Source organism: Ananas comosus, linkage group 13 (assembly GCF_001540865.1).
Source record: "Ananas comosus cultivar F153 linkage group 13, ASM154086v1, whole genome shotgun sequence".
NCBI classification, from domain to species: Eukaryota; Viridiplantae; Streptophyta; class Magnoliopsida; order Poales; family Bromeliaceae; genus Ananas; species Ananas comosus.
This window is the reverse complement of record NC_033633.1, coordinates 9,836,359-9,854,711: the sequence shown is the minus strand read 5'-3', so window position 1 is coordinate 9,854,711 and position 18,353 is coordinate 9,836,359. Positions and strand designations below refer to the sequence as shown.

The 18,353-nt window shown below is 36.0% G+C and overlaps 2 protein-coding genes across 4 annotated transcripts in view; one reads left to right on the top strand and one right to left on the bottom strand.

The window, feature by feature from the left end:
• LOC109719739 (cullin-1-like) lies at positions 1,289–7,662 on the top strand. Of its 2 annotated transcripts, none has more exons than XM_020246540.1 (19): positions 1,289–1,365; positions 1,585–1,741; positions 2,422–2,521; positions 2,695–2,880; positions 3,082–3,129; positions 3,222–3,425; positions 3,517–3,594; positions 3,719–3,808; positions 3,919–3,999; positions 4,097–4,159; positions 4,379–4,414; positions 4,503–4,589; positions 4,667–4,816; positions 5,163–5,218; positions 5,316–5,598; positions 5,683–5,826; positions 5,951–6,169; positions 6,698–6,865; positions 7,485–7,662. In XM_020246540.1, exons 2-19 carry the CDS (start codon positions 1,587–1,589, stop codon positions 7,584–7,586), a joined length of 2,250 nt encoding a protein of 749 aa, XP_020102129.1. In that variant the 5' UTR covers positions 1,289–1,365; positions 1,585–1,586; the 3' UTR covers positions 7,587–7,662. The 2 variants fall into 2 exon arrangements, with proteins under 2 accessions (XP_020102129.1, XP_020102130.1); XM_020246541.1 differs by having other exon boundaries at positions 1,327–1,405.
• The window catches only part of LOC109719740 (peptide chain release factor APG3, chloroplastic), a 13,377-nt gene continuing 3,025 nt past the window's right edge, over positions 8,002–18,353 (bottom strand). Inside the window, exons 2-15 of one of the 2 annotated variants that reach the window (XM_020246542.1) lie at positions 17,940–17,996; positions 17,557–17,637; positions 17,367–17,424; positions 17,130–17,233; positions 14,037–14,088; positions 13,243–13,292; positions 12,672–12,737; positions 12,438–12,602; positions 12,198–12,270; positions 11,934–12,066; positions 10,529–10,586; positions 9,614–9,661; positions 9,325–9,408; positions 8,002–8,488 (exon numbers count right to left, since the gene is read on the bottom strand). In XM_020246542.1, the coding sequence (XP_020102131.1) occupies positions 8,417–8,488; positions 9,325–9,408; positions 9,614–9,661; positions 10,529–10,586; positions 11,934–12,066; positions 12,198–12,270; positions 12,438–12,602; positions 12,672–12,737; positions 13,243–13,292; positions 14,037–14,088; positions 17,130–17,233; positions 17,367–17,424; positions 17,557–17,637; positions 17,940–17,996 (1,101 nt within the window). In that variant the 3' untranslated portion in view covers positions 8,002–8,416. The remainder of the gene's footprint in view (positions 8,489–9,324; positions 9,409–9,613; positions 9,662–10,528; positions 10,587–11,933; positions 12,067–12,197; positions 12,271–12,437; positions 12,603–12,671; positions 12,738–13,242; positions 13,293–14,036; positions 14,089–17,129; positions 17,234–17,366; positions 17,425–17,556; positions 17,638–17,939; positions 17,997–18,353) is intronic. The other variant, XM_020246543.1, reaches the window with a different exon arrangement.

Here is an 18,353-nt window from a genome sequence, read left to right as displayed (position 1 = left end):
TTTTGATTTTTTTTTTTTTTTGGTTATACTTTTCACTAAACCCTAGCTTCGGATAAACCCTAGCTTCGAGTGGGTTAGAGAGGGGAGGAGATGGGAGGGAAGGGGAGGAGTGGAGGGGAAAAAAAAAAAGAAAAAGATTTAAAATATTTTCAAGATTCTAAAAAAAGAAATAACGTTTAATAATATGAAAAAATAAAAAAAAAACTGATATCAGTATCGGATTCATAATTCGAATCCAACTAAGAATAACAAACCCGAATCGTAATCCGACTTAAATAGTAAAATCCCATTATCCTAACCCGCTAATTTTAATAATAATTATAATTATTTTATTATTATTTCTTATGGGATTAGAATACAAATAACATTACCTACCGTTTTCTATAAATAAATTCCCGTTTTATTGATGCGTTAAAAAATTTTTTTAAAAAAACCACGGAATTAGGGCTTGGGGCGTTGGAACATGGTGTTGATCGAAGATCGTAAGTTTGCATTTTATTTTTTCTTAATTCTCTCTCTTTTTCTTTTTTTTTTTTTTCTTTTCTTTATTTTTAACTTTAGATACTCTTCATGTAGTTTTCTTCTTCATGTGGTATTTTTTTTTTTTGCGTTATATTCTATGAGTGTTTTTTTCTTTTTTTTTGGTTACACTTTTCGTTAATGTTCCGATTAACTTGTTACCTGCCGCGCTCGTGCGTCGAAATTGCATTATAAGTGTCGATAAACAGATACGACACTCCTTACCAAAAAAAAAAAAAAATCGAGACACTTTAAGGTTTAATCGTGAACGTGTTCGGTGAGTCTCTGACAACGAAAAGGTGATGATTCACGACGCACGATCATTACCGTATTTTTCATTAGGATGAATTTTAATTTTTTACTTTGTCACTCTTTTACGCTTTTCAGTGCTTGGTTCATAGAAAAGAAAAAATGATTTTTTTATCACGATTGTTTGGTTGAAAAAAAAAATAATAAGAAAAAGATAAATAAAAAAACTATTATATATTTTCTCCTATTCTATATATTATATTATATATCATTAATATATAATAATTATCACAATATATTTATTATTATTATAATTTATATTTCTAAATAAATTAGATATATCAAAATCATATTATATAATAAATTGATATAATAAGTATATAATATAATATATATCCTAGTATTTATATAACACTATATTAATTATATAATAAAAATATAAAATATATATAATAATTCTTTATCCTCTCTCTCTTATATATATATACATATACATTTACGAGATAGAGAGAGAGATGGGTGTGTGGTCCAGCATGGACCACACTCACGCGGTCCACGAGCTCTCACCCTAAGCTCGTGGACCGCAATGCATTTACTGTACGTGAGCCGTGTTTTCTTCTACAAGTTTTCGTTTTCGGTGGGAAAAAAAAATTTTCGGAGGAAAATAAATTTTACGCTAAAAAAATTAGTTTTTCGTCACGATTTTTTAGTTAAAAAAGGAAAAAAAGTTATAAATAAAAAATTATTATATAAATAAACAAAAAATTAGTTTTCCGCCGCTTTTGATTTTGTGCTTGGACTTTGATTGTGTTGTAGGGATGGAGATTGAGACGTGGGATTCGCTCGAGATGGTGGTGAAGGAATTTGAGGTGGGATGGGGCTTCGTAGAGGAAGGGATTAGAAAGATCAAGAACATCTTACAAGGGCGAGATAAAACCAATTTCAGCGCCAAGGCATACATAAATTTGTACACGTATGGTTCTCTCTCTTATCTTTTTATTTTTTTCGGTAAAATGTACGGAGATCATCTAAAACTTTAGCTCATTTGCAAACAGGCGCCTGAAATTTCAATTCGGGCAAAAAAACTCATTAAACTTTAGAAAAACGCCAAAAACCCCCTTGTGGTTTCGCACTTTTTTATTTTAGTAACCTGTGGTTTAAAGTGTATCAAGTTAGTACCTTGTGGTTTCGCACTTTCTCATTTTAATACTCCGTGATTTAAAACTCTACAGAATTTACTTTATTTTTAAAACAACTATTCTGATGATACCCCGTGATTAGCTCGAGATGGTGGTTTCGCACTTTCTTACTTTAGTACCCCGTGATTTAAAACTCTATCGATAAAAATATGCTAAACTGTAAGAAGGGGCAAAGTGAGACTTTTTGAACCACGGAGTGGCGAAGTAAAAACGAGCTAAACCACAAGGGGGCAATTTGAAGTTTACCCTTCAAACTTTACAGGGACAATCCACAATTTTAAAACTCTAGAGAATTTACTTTATTTTTAATTTTTGTAGGGTGCACAACTTTTTACATGTATCTGCTCTTTCTTTTTTTCAATGAAGTTGTTTTTGAAACATTCTAACAACTTTAGTTTTTTGATTTTTTTTTTTCAATGTTAACAACTATTCTGATGGTATTGTTTTGGATCAGAACTGTCTACATGATGTGCTCGCAGAAAAGTCCTTATCAGTACGACGAGGACTTGTATGACAAGTATAAGGCAGTGTTCGACGACTACATCACTTCAGTGGTGAGTACTATTATTTATGACAGTAACAGATATGACAAGATTCAATGTATTTATCTGTAAGTAGTAACTTTGTCCCTGCTAATAGCATAACTCTTTGTAATAAATGGACGAAAAGTACTTCGTTGAGTCCGTTTTTGCGTATTGTAAGTCGTGAAAAGCTTCATGAACTGCAGGTGTTGCCTTCATTGAGAGAGAAGCACGATGAATTCATGTTGAAGGAGCTACTTAAACAATGGTCAAATCATCGACTTATGTTTCGCTGGCTCTCACGTTTTTTCGATCATCTCGAGCGTCACTACGTTAAGAAGTCGAAAAAGCCTAATCTTAGCGCCGTCGCTCTGACGTGTTTTCGCAATCTGGTATGTGACTGGCACATAGAGTTTCTACACTTTCAAATGCATAATTTGGCATCATTGTTCAATTTCTTGCGAAAACTTAGTAAAAAGATAATCCTATGTGTTTGTTCAGTAATCGACGAATTCTTTTTTAACTATTTTTTATCTACTATTTCGAATGTAATAGCTATCCTACGTGTTTCTCTTTTCTCTGGTTTGATTTAGGTTTATGAAGAGGTGAAGGGCAAAGCGAAAGATACAGTGATCTCGTTGGTACGTAGCTGCACATCTTTCTAAACTTTTGACCGCATTAGTTTCTAAGCTTTTCGCGTCGCTAAGCGCTAACTATACAATTTGATATATAGATTGATCAAGAACGTGAAGGCGAACAGATCGACAAAGCCTTAGTGAAGAATATCGTGGATATTTTTGTCGAGATTGGAGCGTCGGAGTTGGACTACTACACAGAAGATTTTGAAAAATTCTTCCTCAAGCATACTTCTGCATATTATTCTCGAAAGGCTTCAGAGTGGATTTTGGAGAAGTCATGTCTGGATTACATACGAAATGTACGTAATTCCTTTAATCCGATAAATATACGAAAACTCTTGTTCGACGAGTAGACGTGAAATTACACGGATTTTTTGTTGCTTGTTGTAGGCTGAGGAGTGCTTAAAGATCGAAAAGGATAGAGTTGCTCATTACCTGCACTATTACAGCGGAGAGAAATTGTTGAAGGTACTTATTTATCTCTCCGATTTTATCGATTCATGCGGAGAAGTTCTGACACTTTTTGTTACCAGAATCTTTGCGTTATTGATTCCATAATTCTATTTTTCTCTCATTCTTGTGATGTCGGCAGAAAGTACAACGTAAGTTACTGATTGAGCACGCGAGCCAGCTTTTGGAGAACGAATATTTCGGCTTCCGTGCATTGCTTCGTGACGAGAAGGTCAAATAGATAAAAAAAAAAGGATTTTCTTTCTTTTTGTCTTTTCTTTTCTCTTCTTTTGTTATGGCGACGGAGATTGACGGCCATGTGTCTTGTTCTTTGTGTTTTAGGTGGACGATCTTTCGAGGATGTATAGGCTGTTCAGTAAGATCACTAATGTGCTAGAACAAGTTTCGGAGATGTTCAAGCAGGTTCGGATGCTTCGTCTTTGCTTACTTTGTACATTGTGCTCCTTTCTTTTTGTTTTGCTTGGTTTTCGCAACATCTAAAATGATCACTTTTATGTAGCATGTCGTTGCGGAAGGTACCGCGCTGGTGAAGCAAGCGGAGAATTCTGCCAGCAATAAGCAGGTGAACATCACTTCTCTCGTCTTATTATGTTATGCGGCAAGTTTTGAGTTTCGCCTAAGTTTGTTCATGAAAGTAGTTAAGTTGATGGTCATTGAGAACTTCTGATTATCGGCGTATATCTGTTGGATTCAGTGACAACTCTTGCTGATTTTTAATCCTATTATTTCGGTGTATATCTGAATTTTTTTTTATTCTCTAATTGTAACGACGTCTCTGCAGGGGAATAAAAAGGACATTGTCGGTCTGCAAGAACAGGTTTGTCTTCGACACTTTTTGTCACTCCAAACTGATTGATTTGGCTGCTAGCACTACTTGTTCTAACCAGTCGATTCTCAAATCGCAGAGCTTCGTTAGAAAAGTTATCGCGCTTCACGACAAGAACTTGGCCTACGTGAATGATTGCTTCCAGAATGACTCCCTTTTCCATAAGGTTAGTACTGCTCTTGTTTTCCAAATCTCGATGGAAAAGAGAGAGGATATTTTTCACCTTTTCCTCCCTTACATTAGGCGCTCAAAGAGGCGTGCGAGTTTTTCTGCAACAAAAACATCATGGGGAGTTCGAGCGCGGAGTTGTTGGCTAGCTTTTGTGATAATGCGCTAAAGAATGGCGGAGGCGAGAAACTAAGTGGTGAAGCTATTGAAGAGATGCTCGAGACGGTACGTAAATCCCTGTCACTCGCCCTTCTCGTCACTCTTCTTGTGCACCTTAATTTGTCACGCCCCACCCCATTGCACAGCGGAGACAATGCGGGTGCGTGTACAGATCCGTCGAACGAATAGAGTTTTCCCTCCCTATTAAAGGCATAAATAAAACTCGTACATTCAATTTCACCCAGGAAAAACAACATAACACAATTTTGAACCATTTCTCGATTTGTGCATATCGTCCTTGCGCAAGGCCAATGCTAATCTTCTCCGTGTCGTTCCAATTTCATTGGATGTCTCTGTATCTTTTACAGCTCTTTAGTCTCGCTCATCTCATCTAAATCGTTATACTTCACAGGTCGTAAAGTTGCTCGCTTTTATCCACGACAAGGACCTTTTTGCAGAGTTTTACAGGTAACTGATTTTATCTGTTGCAATGGCTTTCATGCTCTTATTCTAGTGATATCACTTTCGTAGGCTTATCGACCTATTTATGTAAAATAATCTGTAGGAAGAAGCTCGCTAGGAGGTTGCTTTTCGAAAGAAATGCTAGTGACGAGCATGAAAGGAGTTTTCTCGCGAAGTTGAAGCAGGAGTGCGGAGGGCAACTCACCTCAAAATTGGAGGGAATGGCTACCGATATTACACTCGCGAGAGAAAACCAAGCGAGTTTTGAGGAGTATTTAGATTCTGACCCTCATGTGGATCTTGATCTAGATTTCACGGTGACAGTCTTGACAGCCGGAATCTGGCCTACTTACAAATCCTTTGACGTCAGCCTTCCTGCCGAGATGGTAACCGATTTCATTCTTCCTCTAAGGCTGTTTTTGTGCTCGCATTGTTTGGCTATATTGTTCGAATTTTCTTTCCTTTTCCAGCTGAAGTGTGTTGGGGCTTTCAAAGAGTTTTACGCGGCGAAAACCAAGCGCAGGAAGCTTACATGGATATTCTCGTTGGGCACCTGCATCGTCAACGGCAACTTCGAGCCCAAAACTATGGAGCTGATTGTCACAACCTATCAGGTTTTTGTTTTCTGTTCGCTTTAATACAATTTGAGCACAACATTATGTAAAGTAGTATAATAGCCGAAAAGCGTTTACTGTCAAATTTTGTAGTGACAGACTGACAGTCTTTCTTGTTTGACAGGCTGCTCTTTTGCTGCTATTCAATGCCGCGGATAGATTGAGTTATTCGGATATTGTGGAGCGGCTGCAATTGTCGGAGAACGATGTTGCGAGATTGTTGCATTCCCTCTCCTGCGCGAGATACAAGATTCTCACAAAAGAGCCGAATACCAGATCCATCTCTCCGACTGATGTTTTTGAGTTCAATTTGAAGTTCACCGACAAGATGAGAAGAATCAAGGTACAATCTTCTACTCGCAATAAAAAAAAAAAAAAAAAAAAAAAAAAACACCTGTCCAAGATGCTGTGCAATTGCTTCATTTCTTTCTGTCTGTGCACAACTTTTCTGCAAATTGCATTAGGGGTATTTTAGTCAATTCAAGAAAAAAAATGGTTTTTTGCGTACTTTCCCATTCAGTAAGAACATTGCATCGATAACCGTGTGAGGTTTGTATTTGTGTGCATGTTCCTGAAAACCCTGTTTATTTGCGTGTGTGCCACGTTTATGGTACGTACGGGAGAAAAAAAATTAGCGATATCAGTTGAAGTTTTTCATGTCGATTTTTGCTGTATGGCATACGTGCAACTTAGCAAGACTTTTGGGGGTATTTTGGTGACTCGTATATTTGCTGGTGTAATATGCAAACAACCCAAGAAAATTTAGCCCACAGAATGCAATGAAGGAAAAAAAAAATTAGAGAAAAACCATCCATCTTTGTCCTCGTATAGTGTGTCACGTATACATTAATATGACTTATTTGGGTTACAGATACCTCTCCCCTTAGTAGAGGAGAAGAAGAAGATAATCGAAGATGTCGACAAGGACAGAAGATTTTCTATCGATGCCGCAATCGTGCGTATCATGAAGAGCCGTAAAGTTTTAAGCCATCAACAGTTGGTAACGGAATGCATCGAACAGCTCAGTCACATGTTCAAGGTACTTCTCTTTTCTCCGAACTTCTTAATGATCATGTTCATGCTTTTATTCCTTCTTAGTGACTTTTACTTGTTGGCATGATACAATTTTAGTTTAACCGACAGAACCAACATTCTGAAACCCTCAATTTTTGCTAATAATGGCCGAAATATGTAACTGCAAGTTAATATGAGCCTAACTAGAGCCAGGATTTATGATTTATAAAATTTTTACCATTAATCACTTGGTTCATTTGGTTGTAATAATCAGAATTATATAATGCTAGTACTCTCTAATATCTATATTAGGGATCAGTAGAAACTTATATATCTCTTATATACGACAAATTAGCATATTGTCCGACATAAATAGTGAAAAGAAGGTAAAAAAAATTACAAATTCGAAACACCGGTGATAAGTTGATTGGTTCAGTAGGAGATGGGGATGCATCACCGTAAGATTTGGTTTCTGAGAGAATTAAAAGAATCACAAGTTCCATTTACAAGGCTATGCTAAACCAAAATTTGCGATAGATATTACTGTGTTTGAGGTTGTATTTCGCACAATGTTATGTTGCATTTTATTTTCGTAGTATTCTTTTACCGAGAGAGACATCTTTTATTGTGTTTGCGATTCATAGCCGGACTTGAAGGTGATAAAGAAGCGGATCGAGGATCTCATCACGAGAGAGTATTTGGAGAGAGATGACGATAACCCTAGCTTGTTCAGATACTTGGCTTGATCGGCGGCTCTCTCTCCTTTCTTTGAAACAAAAGTTTCTGAAGTTTTGTTCTGACGGCAAATCTGACAGCACAAGAACGGCGGTTCTGTTTCCTTTCTTTGAAACAAAAGTTTCTAAAGTTTTGTTCTGACGGCGAATCTGACGGCATAAGAACGAGATACTGTTACATCTTTCGAGGTTTATATGCCTTTCTGAGGGCGGCGATTTTCTCTTTAATGTAGATTTTAACTTTGTGTAAAATTTGATACATCTCATTTTATAGGTTGATTAAGATGAAACTCTGACGACGAGATGTTTCATTAAATTTTGCGACATACTTATATATTTTTACTTGTAAATAATATTCAAGGGAATTTTAACACAGTTATGTTACAGAAGAGCCATCAAATGATTAAAACCAAACGAAACGAGAGACTACGTAGCAAAGCAAAAACTTTTAAAAGTTGATCATCTGAAACGGCCATAGTTAACGTAAATTCCGTACATTTTTAACTAACTTAGATGCTATTAACAGGTGCTTAGATAACGATATCTTCGTGTATAATCAGCAACTTGGTCATTCACAAAAGACAATGTATTCCCCAATCAAAATTTCAGCTTAAAATTACAATAGCCACTATAAATGAGTTAACTATTCAAGTCCATGAACAGAAACAAGTGATTTCCTGTCAACAAGAGCGCCGATAATCTCCGAGAATCATTGCTTCAGGAATCAACTTCCGAGAGGTTAGGATATGGATTGGCGAGATCAGGCCACTTTGATCAAGTTTCTTGAGAACCCGGAATCAGAGGCTCGCTATCAGCGAGAATCGGATAGATAAACTATTTGATCAAGTAGCTGTCGCACCAACCGACTCGGCCATTTCCTCCAGCAGTTCCTTCTGCTCCATGGCTGCACATGCCTGCAGAAAAAGCATATTTAGGTGAATGAAAACTGCGAACTCAAATTCGTCGAGCATATTTTGTTCTCTTTTGGGGGAATACCACACCAGAAAACTTTCTCCTTGGAGTATCACAAATACTCAGAACCATCACATGTTTAGATTTTGGGGAATGAAACTTCTCTACCTCCTCAACTTCCCCCAAGCCTATGTTTCTCTGTTTACTTATTCTAAATTTGCACATTTTGGCACTTTGGACCGATTCTTTTACACCAAACAATTAACAACAGAAAATCCATCCGTTCAATAATATGAAATAAAGGTTTAAGCCGGTAGAGTAACGGTGTTTTAAATTATTTATATTCAACACTCCCCCAGACGAGACTTAAACTTCGGATTTCCTACTTTAGGACCATGTTAAGTTTTATGAAACACCCATTGTTCTCTAAAAACCTAAGCTGATAGAGAACGAACAGTGTTTTTATATTTTTTATGTTCAACAATATGCAAAAAGTTTGTGTTAATCAATTTCCTTATTCGAGAAGTTACAACTCATCAAGCAAAATCTAGAAAAATACGTGCATACTAATACTCATTTCTCCATCCATGAGACTTTGCATAGCAGCCCAAACCACTAAAGACCAGAGGCTTTGACATTTTAATAATGCAACTCATTTTGGTAACCTTTTTTATATACTTACCAAGCATGTTACAACTAGGATGAAGCCATACTATCATATTGGTCAATTATATCAATGCTTCTCTGTATTCAGCTCTGTATGGGGCTAACATTCTTTGTCAAACTAAGCTATACCTTAATATCTGAAAAAAGAAAGGCATTCCTTGTGAAGACATACCTGAACCGCTGTCTCAATATCTCCTGAAAGGAAGGATGTAAGCTCAAAATTCATCTTTAATCTGTGGTCAGTTACTCTGTTGTCCTACAAAACCATATACAAGTTTTAGTAAGTTTCTGAAGATTAAAAATCCCAGCTCCTATGATTAATAAAGAATAAGGTCGCTGCCAAAGAAAATTTAATATTAACTACTTGAAATGCGCAGCTAGTCTTAATCCTCATGCATGTAATGGGAAATCATGTAATATTAGCTCATGAGTCTAAAAGTGATAGAAAAATTATTTCTGACCTTGTAATTGTATGTCCTTATCTTTTCTGCACGAGCACCAGTACCGACCTACAAATTTACAACAAACATTTTAACGTCACAGATATGTTGGAGATATAGCTGAACATATATGGAGAAGACTTTATTTAACAGAAATAATTACTGCATGCATAAACCACAAAAAAATTGGAAACTGAAATTCTAGAATCGAGCATACAAAAGATTCATTTGTTACAGCAACAGCTCTTAAGTCACCTGATTAGGTTAAAATATTCACAATAAACTTTACTAAGGATGCCAGAAGATAGCTGATGAGGAAGCCAATAAAGAAAGTGGCTATATCTAAATCAGGAAACTAAACTAGTAGGCCTCATTAGGTTACAGTACATTGGTTAGTGATTTTTGTTTTTCCCCATTATTATTATTATTTTTTTTTCTAAGCCTCATTTTGTTAATGGCTAGTGATACCTTTTTTAAAAAATTTAAGATTCTATTCATTGGAATACATTGGCGGACGACAAGTTGCTTGCAATCTATACATCCATTGGATCTGTTTGACAACAAAAAAAAAATTTAATACTAACTTCTTTTTTGCTTTTTTTTTATAAAAAAACTACCAAGTTTGCAAGCTCGCGACAATAATAAGAACAGAGAAGTTAAGGAAAACGAAAGGGCAACCAAAAATTAATTTTTTTCGCTTTAATGGCAAATTTAATGGCAAACAAACACCATATATGAACAGATTGCAACCAATCAATCAAACACTAGTGCATTCAATTGTATACAATTTGGTTTTTGGGAAAAAAAAAAAAACATTAAGTAAGCATAACCCAACGAGGCCTTGGTAGGCACTGTAAATAACCTGCTAATCCTAATTAAAATAAGGCAAGTTGCCATTTAAGAGATGGATAATTTGTAAAGATTCTGATTTCAAACCTGTAATTTCCTCTGGTTTCTTAATGATTCTTGTTGCTCCCTCACTTTAATCTCATACCTGCAACGTCATCATGGAGAATACATTACAAATAGAATTCTTTAAGACAAAAGACTGACAGAGGGATAGTATTTTTTCAAGTTGCATCACCTGCCTATTTTACAAGGACAAACATGCAAAAATGGACAACGAAATGGGAGAACATTTAGATTTCAAGTTTTCATGAAGTTCGAGTAAGTTCTTCACTCGAGCAAAAAGAAAAGATACCCACAAAGGTGATTCAGAGTTTAGCTATGATTTGCAAATTAGTCATCATGTTACCAGTGGTTTCCATGCTGACCATAGGGTTGAAGAAGCCATCATGCAGTCCAAAAGGCAGTCAAAGTGTAAGACTATAGTTGCTGTTATTTGCGGCTAAAATGCAATTCCTTCTCTCAGCACTCAACATGGTCAATAATTTAATTGAAAGGAAAAGAAAAGCATGGAAGCTTGGTATCTCTCACGCCTTCGACAAAAGAGTAAAGACACACCAACATTCTTGCAATTGCCTAGATGTCGTCCATAAGTGAATATGTTTCTCTTGCACATGTTGATCTTTGTTCCTTTTTTTCAGTTTACAACCGCTAGAAGAACTGTACATATTATTATGCTCAAAAGATCTGTAAAAATACATAGAACGCAGATGATCATTCATCTTTACCCCAAATTTGTGTTAAATGCGCATAAACGAGTCCCTGCAAATGGCACTTCTTATTAGTGATAGTGTGGAATGCAAGGAAGTAACAGATTTAAGCCTAGGTAGGAAGCACAGTATTCTTTGGAGCCATTTTCTCAATTGACGGATGGTGTAATAACTATAATAATAGAATTCCACTCACTTTCTCTTAGCTCATATAAAGGGATAATTGTTGGGCTACCATTATCACCTGGAGCTAGTTATCCTGAAACAGTTGTAATATTTTTTTCCGATAATGGTTACAGTTTGATCAAATCATATAATTTCACTTCTAAACTTGAACCCAACAGTGAGATAAAGGGTGAAATAGGCTTCCAAAGAATAAAAGAACGAGAAATATGGCAACAAGCCACACAACAAATAGCCACAGCAAAACAAAAACGTGCATTACTGCATTTTGCTCTTGAAATTGACTCCAGAAATGTTCGAGTAATTTCCAGTGAATATTCCAGAGGCAATTATATTTACAGAAAGATCAAATTAGTACGAATGAAAAGCTACTACTACAATAGGGTCAAAAAAAAAAAAACAAAAACTTGTTTCTGGAAGATCTTATTTGGACAAAAGAGTAAAGACAGTAAAGAAGAGCTAGCAATAATAGAACGGGAAAAACCGTAAGAGAAGCAAGAGTTATTCAGCTACGGTTTTAACAGGCTTTCCATCATACTCACAATTTTGCTCTCAGCAACTGAAATGCGCGATTTTTGTTTTTAAGCTGAGTTCTTTCTTCTGTGCAGAATATGCGTATTCCTGTTGGCTTATGAAAGAGATCGATTGCCGTTTCCACCTTGTTAACATTCTGCCCTGCATCCACAAACTTGATGAGTAAAAGTGCATATGATAAAAAAAAAATTAATGGAGTTTCTTTCAGTTACATATAAAGTAATAAAGAAACTATATATTTAATTAAAAAGCGCAACTTTTTTTTTTTTTACCTCCAGCTCCGCCAGATCTTGCTGTTGAAAGTTCAATATCTTTGGGATCAATTACTACTTCAACTTCATCAGCCTAAGAAATTAAGTCAGAAACTCAGAAGAATCAGATATTTCAAGATCTTTCTGGTTCGAATCTGTTACAGTTCTACTTTCAAGGAGTATATATGAGTATTCAAATGTTACAGGTGCATATACGTAAGTAGATGATTTTACGAGGATATATTTGTAAAAGTTCCATACCTCTGGCATAATTGCCACAGTTGCTGTTGATGTATGTACACGGCCTTGAGTTTCTGTCTGGGGCACACGCTGAACACGGTGAACTCCAGACTCATACTTTAGTTTACTATATACTCGGTTTCCCTTAACTTCCATGACATATGTTTTATATCCACCTTTCTCAGCCTGGATGTATCAATCTATTAGTACTACAAAATTATTAGCTTCTTGGTGAAAATCTAGCAAGTGACATACTTCTGAGCTAGAAATGGTAGTGAATTTCCATGAATTGCGCTCGCTATACTTTTGATACATACGCACCTACAAAAATGTACAAGGTCATGAAGAGTAACAGATGTTGATAGACTGAAAATAAAAAAAATTAATAACAGAAGCTTCTCTGAGACAGTTGCTAGTTGATTTAAGACAGTTCCTATTCGATTAAATTATTGAGACAAACTTTAAAGTTAAACCGCATGAAACCTTAAAAACTTCTTCACAGATAGTTAAAGAAGAGGGTCTTAGCGAATGTCTAACTTAGACACATGAAAACAAGAGATTGGAAATAGTTGTCATCGATTGTTCAAGAATATAGAGGTTATAACTGATATTATTGCAAAAGAGAAAAAGGGCCAAGATTAATATATTAATCTTTTATACCTTAGGATGCAATCAATAACTTATTAGTTATTTAGTTCAAGTACAAAATAGAAGCAAAAGCATTAAGTATCACATCTTTACTTCTTTAACCAACATTTATAATGAAGCTTTAGCAAATAATGCCATAAATCCATGCTGGAAAGTCATATTAGTATTATCTACCTACAAGGTCACCAGCCCATAGTCCGGCTTCATCACCTCCAGTGCCTGCCCGTACTGCAAAAATGAACGGAAAAAAAAGAGTAAATGGTTCTCCCCCACAGCGTAACAATTGTCATTGGCAGACAACAATACAACTTTAGGAGACAAAATATAGTAAAAAGAAAAAAGTACAGGCTGATTTCCTTTGTTAATGGACAAAATAAACAATAATTACTACCATAACGAAGAGAAGCTAGTAAGGTTAGGGGTGGCGTAAAGTCGGGTCTGGAACACAAACAAGTAGGATAATAGCTAGAATTGCTACGCATGTACGTGTTCAGATCCAACTTGGACTTATGCATTGAAAATCAAAACATTGTAATCCTATAAGAATATTTCGTATCAACTAAGAAATAGTAAATTATTAAAGCTCAATTTACCTACTTACAATATTGCTATGAATTCGTATTCAATGAGCAAGTATGTCCGAACTATAGGATTTCGATACAGACCCAAACATAGAATTTTAGTCTGGACCCAGTTTTCCAGACAAGATTTCATTTCTGGATCTGGTAAGTACTACCCTTTGCTTGGTAAATATGTAGCACTGAGGAAAAGCCATCCAAAATGTCGCACAACAAATGTAAGGATACAAAAAGAAGTCAATGTCAATATACTAAAAAGCGGTATGGACTTGCGCTAACACTTTCATACTACCAGGAGGTCTTTTAAGTCGATGGTTTCTTCTAGTAAGACCAAAATATCCGTTTCTTACCAAGTTTGTTGTTTTGGAAAAGAGGGCACACAAATAAACAGTACCTTCAAGTAGGATATTGCGTGAATCCATAGGATCAGTAGGAAGCAGTAGTACCTATAAAAAAGAAATGAGACATAGATGGGTTTATAATTTCCAGTGTTTAGCATTGGACTACATTAGTTGAGAGATAGTAGAATGACATATCAGAAATGCCCTATATATCAAGGATTTAAGTGTCGTGGCACGGGATCGTGCCGGAAACTTGCCGGCACGGTACGGCATGGTGCATGCCAAGCCGTGCCGATGGGTGCCGGTCAAAAAAATTCTTGTGTGCCGACACATCATAGCATAAAATATTTATTTTCTTTAGCAACAAAATATTCTAACTATTTATTATGTCTTTTTATCACATCTTTTGAACTTTATTGAGGAAATTACTTACTAATTTGAAGAATAGAGGGTTTTGAATTGTGCCATCGGCACGGGGTCTATATCGTGCCGGTATCTTGTTGGCACAGTACAGCACGGTGGATACGGCCCGTGCCGACGGGCACTTAAAACCTTATATATATATTTATAATCATACACAAGATCTTTGTTAGTTGCAGAATCTTTAATATTAAAGCAAGACAAAATAATTATTTATAATTCACTATGAAAATCACTCTCAAGTTATGAGATTGATCATAAAAATTGAAGTAAAGAACATACGGTATATATCCATGAATTACAAGAATTTCTAGATGTTTTCTCTCTGTAATACAATATAAAATGGAACATAGGGGTTGGTTGCATAATCCATTCACCAATTGCCTCACACTATCTTTCCATGTCTTGTGATGCCCCGCTTTACAGGAGGTCACCCATTCTAGAACTACTTTAATCTTAGGATAATCTTAGCACGATTAACTCTCTTAACTTCTTGGGCCTAGCCACCGCCTAAAATGCTATAGTCGGATTAGGAGATTTAGCCCTATTATAATTCATATATAGAATTATTCCACATCTTAGGGGTGTCACATGTCTAGTTTTGCTTTGGATAGAAATTAGCATCAGGTACTAGAGGGTAGATTCTAGGCTGACAAGATTCGTCAATTCTTTTGATGCTACATACTTTTGAGTGTCCTCTAGTTAATGCTATGTTGCTGGGAAAAGGCTTAGTTGGTAGGAATCACCATATGTATATATCTTAAAGTAGGGAGTAGGGATATAGGGATATAGTTATATATAACTATATAGGGTATATCCCTGTATAGTTATATATAGTTATATAGGGATATAGTTATATATTTTAGAGAGAGAGGTTCGGGGGGAAGGGGGGTTCTAGGGTTAGAAAGAGAAAGAGGGTGGGGAACGGAGAAATATGCTGCGCCGGTGGCGTCAGCGGCGGTGGGGTGGGCCAGAGAGAGAGAGAGAGAGAGAGAGAGAGAGAGAGAGAGAGAGAGCAAGAAGGTGTGGGGCAGACAACTCGGGCAAGACGGGGCGTATAATACGAAGAGAACACGGTGAATGGTTCACCGTGTTCAACTTATTCCAGCTCCCCCAGCCCTGCTAGCGTGGCGCTGACATGGAGCCTGCATGGCAGGGATAGGGCCAAAATTGCAATTATAAATTTGGTGGGGCTATTTGTGAAAATATTTTTTTGAGGGGGCCAAATGTAAAAAAAAACCCTAGAAATCAGCATCAGGTACTAGAGGGTAGATTCTAGGCTGACAAGATTCATCAATTCTTTTGATGCCATATACTTTTGAGTGTCCTCTAGTTAATGTTATGTTGCTGGGAAAAGGCTTAGTTGGCAGAAATCACCATATGTATATATCTTAAAGTAGGGAGTAGGGATATAGGGATGTAGTTATATATAAGAAGATCATAAATAAATTTGTAATACATTCCTATATAGCAAATCAGAAGGGTCTTCTTCGGTCATGCAGGAGTGGTTTAAACTATATTTCAGATAGTGAACAACACTGCACTAAAATCATTAAAAATCATGCTGGCTAAACTAACAGAGTGCTTGAAGGCGAGTATGCAAGGAAAGGTTTGCGATTTAACCTAGTTGGAAAGAACATGTTTCGCAATTGCATAAGAAGAGTCATTGTTATAGCATCCACTAGAGGGGTAGATAATTGGAATTGAAGACCATCATGTTCCAAATGTTTACTATGTAATATTGCACAAATGGAAACCATTAATATGTTAGTACATCAAATATAGCTTTTAACAATAACATTTCATGAAATGATGGCTTTGCACAATTGTAAGGTGTCATGCTGTCAAAGAAAAAAATAGCTGCTGTTATGCATTTCAAACACAAGATTTAATCTCTGCCAGTGCAAAAATATAAAACATACAACTAAATAAAGTAAACACTGAGAACAAAATAAAACTAGAGGCAAAAGAGATGCAAATTCAAAGGGAGGAAGAGCGAGAACAAAAGTGTTAAATGCTTCTTGAATGGAGATATGATTAGGACTCAGGAGTAAATGCAGATATACCTGCAGATATACCAAAAGTGGGCACGAATGGGACATCTGACGACTCGAGTTTTAGAAGGCTTTAGAAGAATTGAAGAAAAACAAAATTCTGACCAATTGTCAGCAGATTTGTGATCAAAACTATATAAGAAAATAGCAGACTTTGACATGAATCGTTTAAGGCCAAAAGCAAATAGAGTAATTTTGCTCTTCTAGCTCATGCTACAAGGTGCGGTATTCCAAAAGCTCTTACACATGAAAAGCATTGAGATCAAGGAGAAATGTCGAGTTTTGCCACAACTTTTGTTATCTATTATTACAAATTAACTAGCAATTGCTACCAATAGGAAAACAAATGGTTATATGAGTGTTAGAGAAGGAGAGAAGGTAGAGAGTTGAAACAGGTAAGAAAAGGCGGCATGAGAGTCTCCATAGATCCTAACAGCCTTTCAACCCTAAATGCACTGTACCCTAGAAATTCCATTTTTGGTCTTTTTTTCTTGTTTAGGAAATATGTTTCAGAAGAGGGCATTTAGAACTTAGGAGGGACTATGTCGTGTTTCCCTGCAATGCACAGGTATAGATGTATACAGGTGATTGGTAGAATAAAAACAACAAAAAAAAAAAGTAATAAATTTATGGTAGTCAATTAGAGATCAAAGAAGAAAATTAAATCCATACCTTTAGCTTCTCCTCAAGTTCTTTTAGCTCTTTAGATAAAGCTTCAATTTCATAAGCTATCATCTCTACCATATCTGGGTCGCCTCCATCCTCTTCAGCTAAAGCTATCATATGCATAAAAATACACTTGTGAAAATTTTTGAACTTCTCTTCTTAAGCTATCATGTAGACAAATGCAGACAATGGTAAACAATTTTACAACTCATCTATAAGTAAACACAATGTAGAAGTATCAACCTTTTGTTTCTTCTATCTGTCTTTCACAATCTTTGAATCTCCTGTAGTTAGTTACCACCTAATATTTAAAACAAAATATAACATACTGCCTTGACATCGTCAGAAACTATAAAGTACCTCTTTATTTGCTGTGTGTGACTAACAACAGATGTATGGGCAAATAAAAGAGTATTAAGTAGACTAATAGTACCTCATCGAGTTCAGCTACAGATTGTGCAAGTTTTTGGTACTCAGTAGGATCTGATACAATATCAGGATCTGCCAGCTTGACCTACATATTGACAATATCATAATTTTTTCTCAAATTTGGCTGGGCTAGTGCTTAAAACGAATAACTAGATATATCCTAGGCTAGGCAATTTTCTCCTCAGTCCTAACTCATGATCTTAACCTCATACTTGCTTAACGATGAATGCACGAGGCTTAGCATGGAGACAAGGGAATTTTTCACTTCCATGCACTTTTCCATGTGCTTGCAACTAAACTAAAAAGGAGCTTAATAAATAGCAATAAAAATAAAAATAAAATAAAATCACTTGAAATTTTATAGCTAATTAATGATGTTGACTATACCGATAATTCTTTCCATGTTCTCTCAGCAGAATCCAGCTTTGCTATGACATAGGGTTCCTACAATAAGCATTACAATCATCCTTAGACACATAAGATCAAATGAGTTTGCAAATGTGTAAAAAAAGAATTTGAGAAGAAATGGAATAGATAGATCACAATGAATTTATTCAGATATCTCTTATATAAAATCTTTCGACTGAGTACGTATGTGTGATATTGGTTTGAGAATACACAGTTATAAAGAAGTCAAGACAGCAAGAGTCGGATGCGAATATGTAACCAATGCAGTTTTGGATACATCAACCCTACTTTATGAGATACAAAGCTATATGGATTGAAGCGCGGAAGCAATGCCCTTCGGAGCAGTTCGTTGCTCGGTCGATTGGGAATGAAAGATAGGGAAACTCCTTTTTA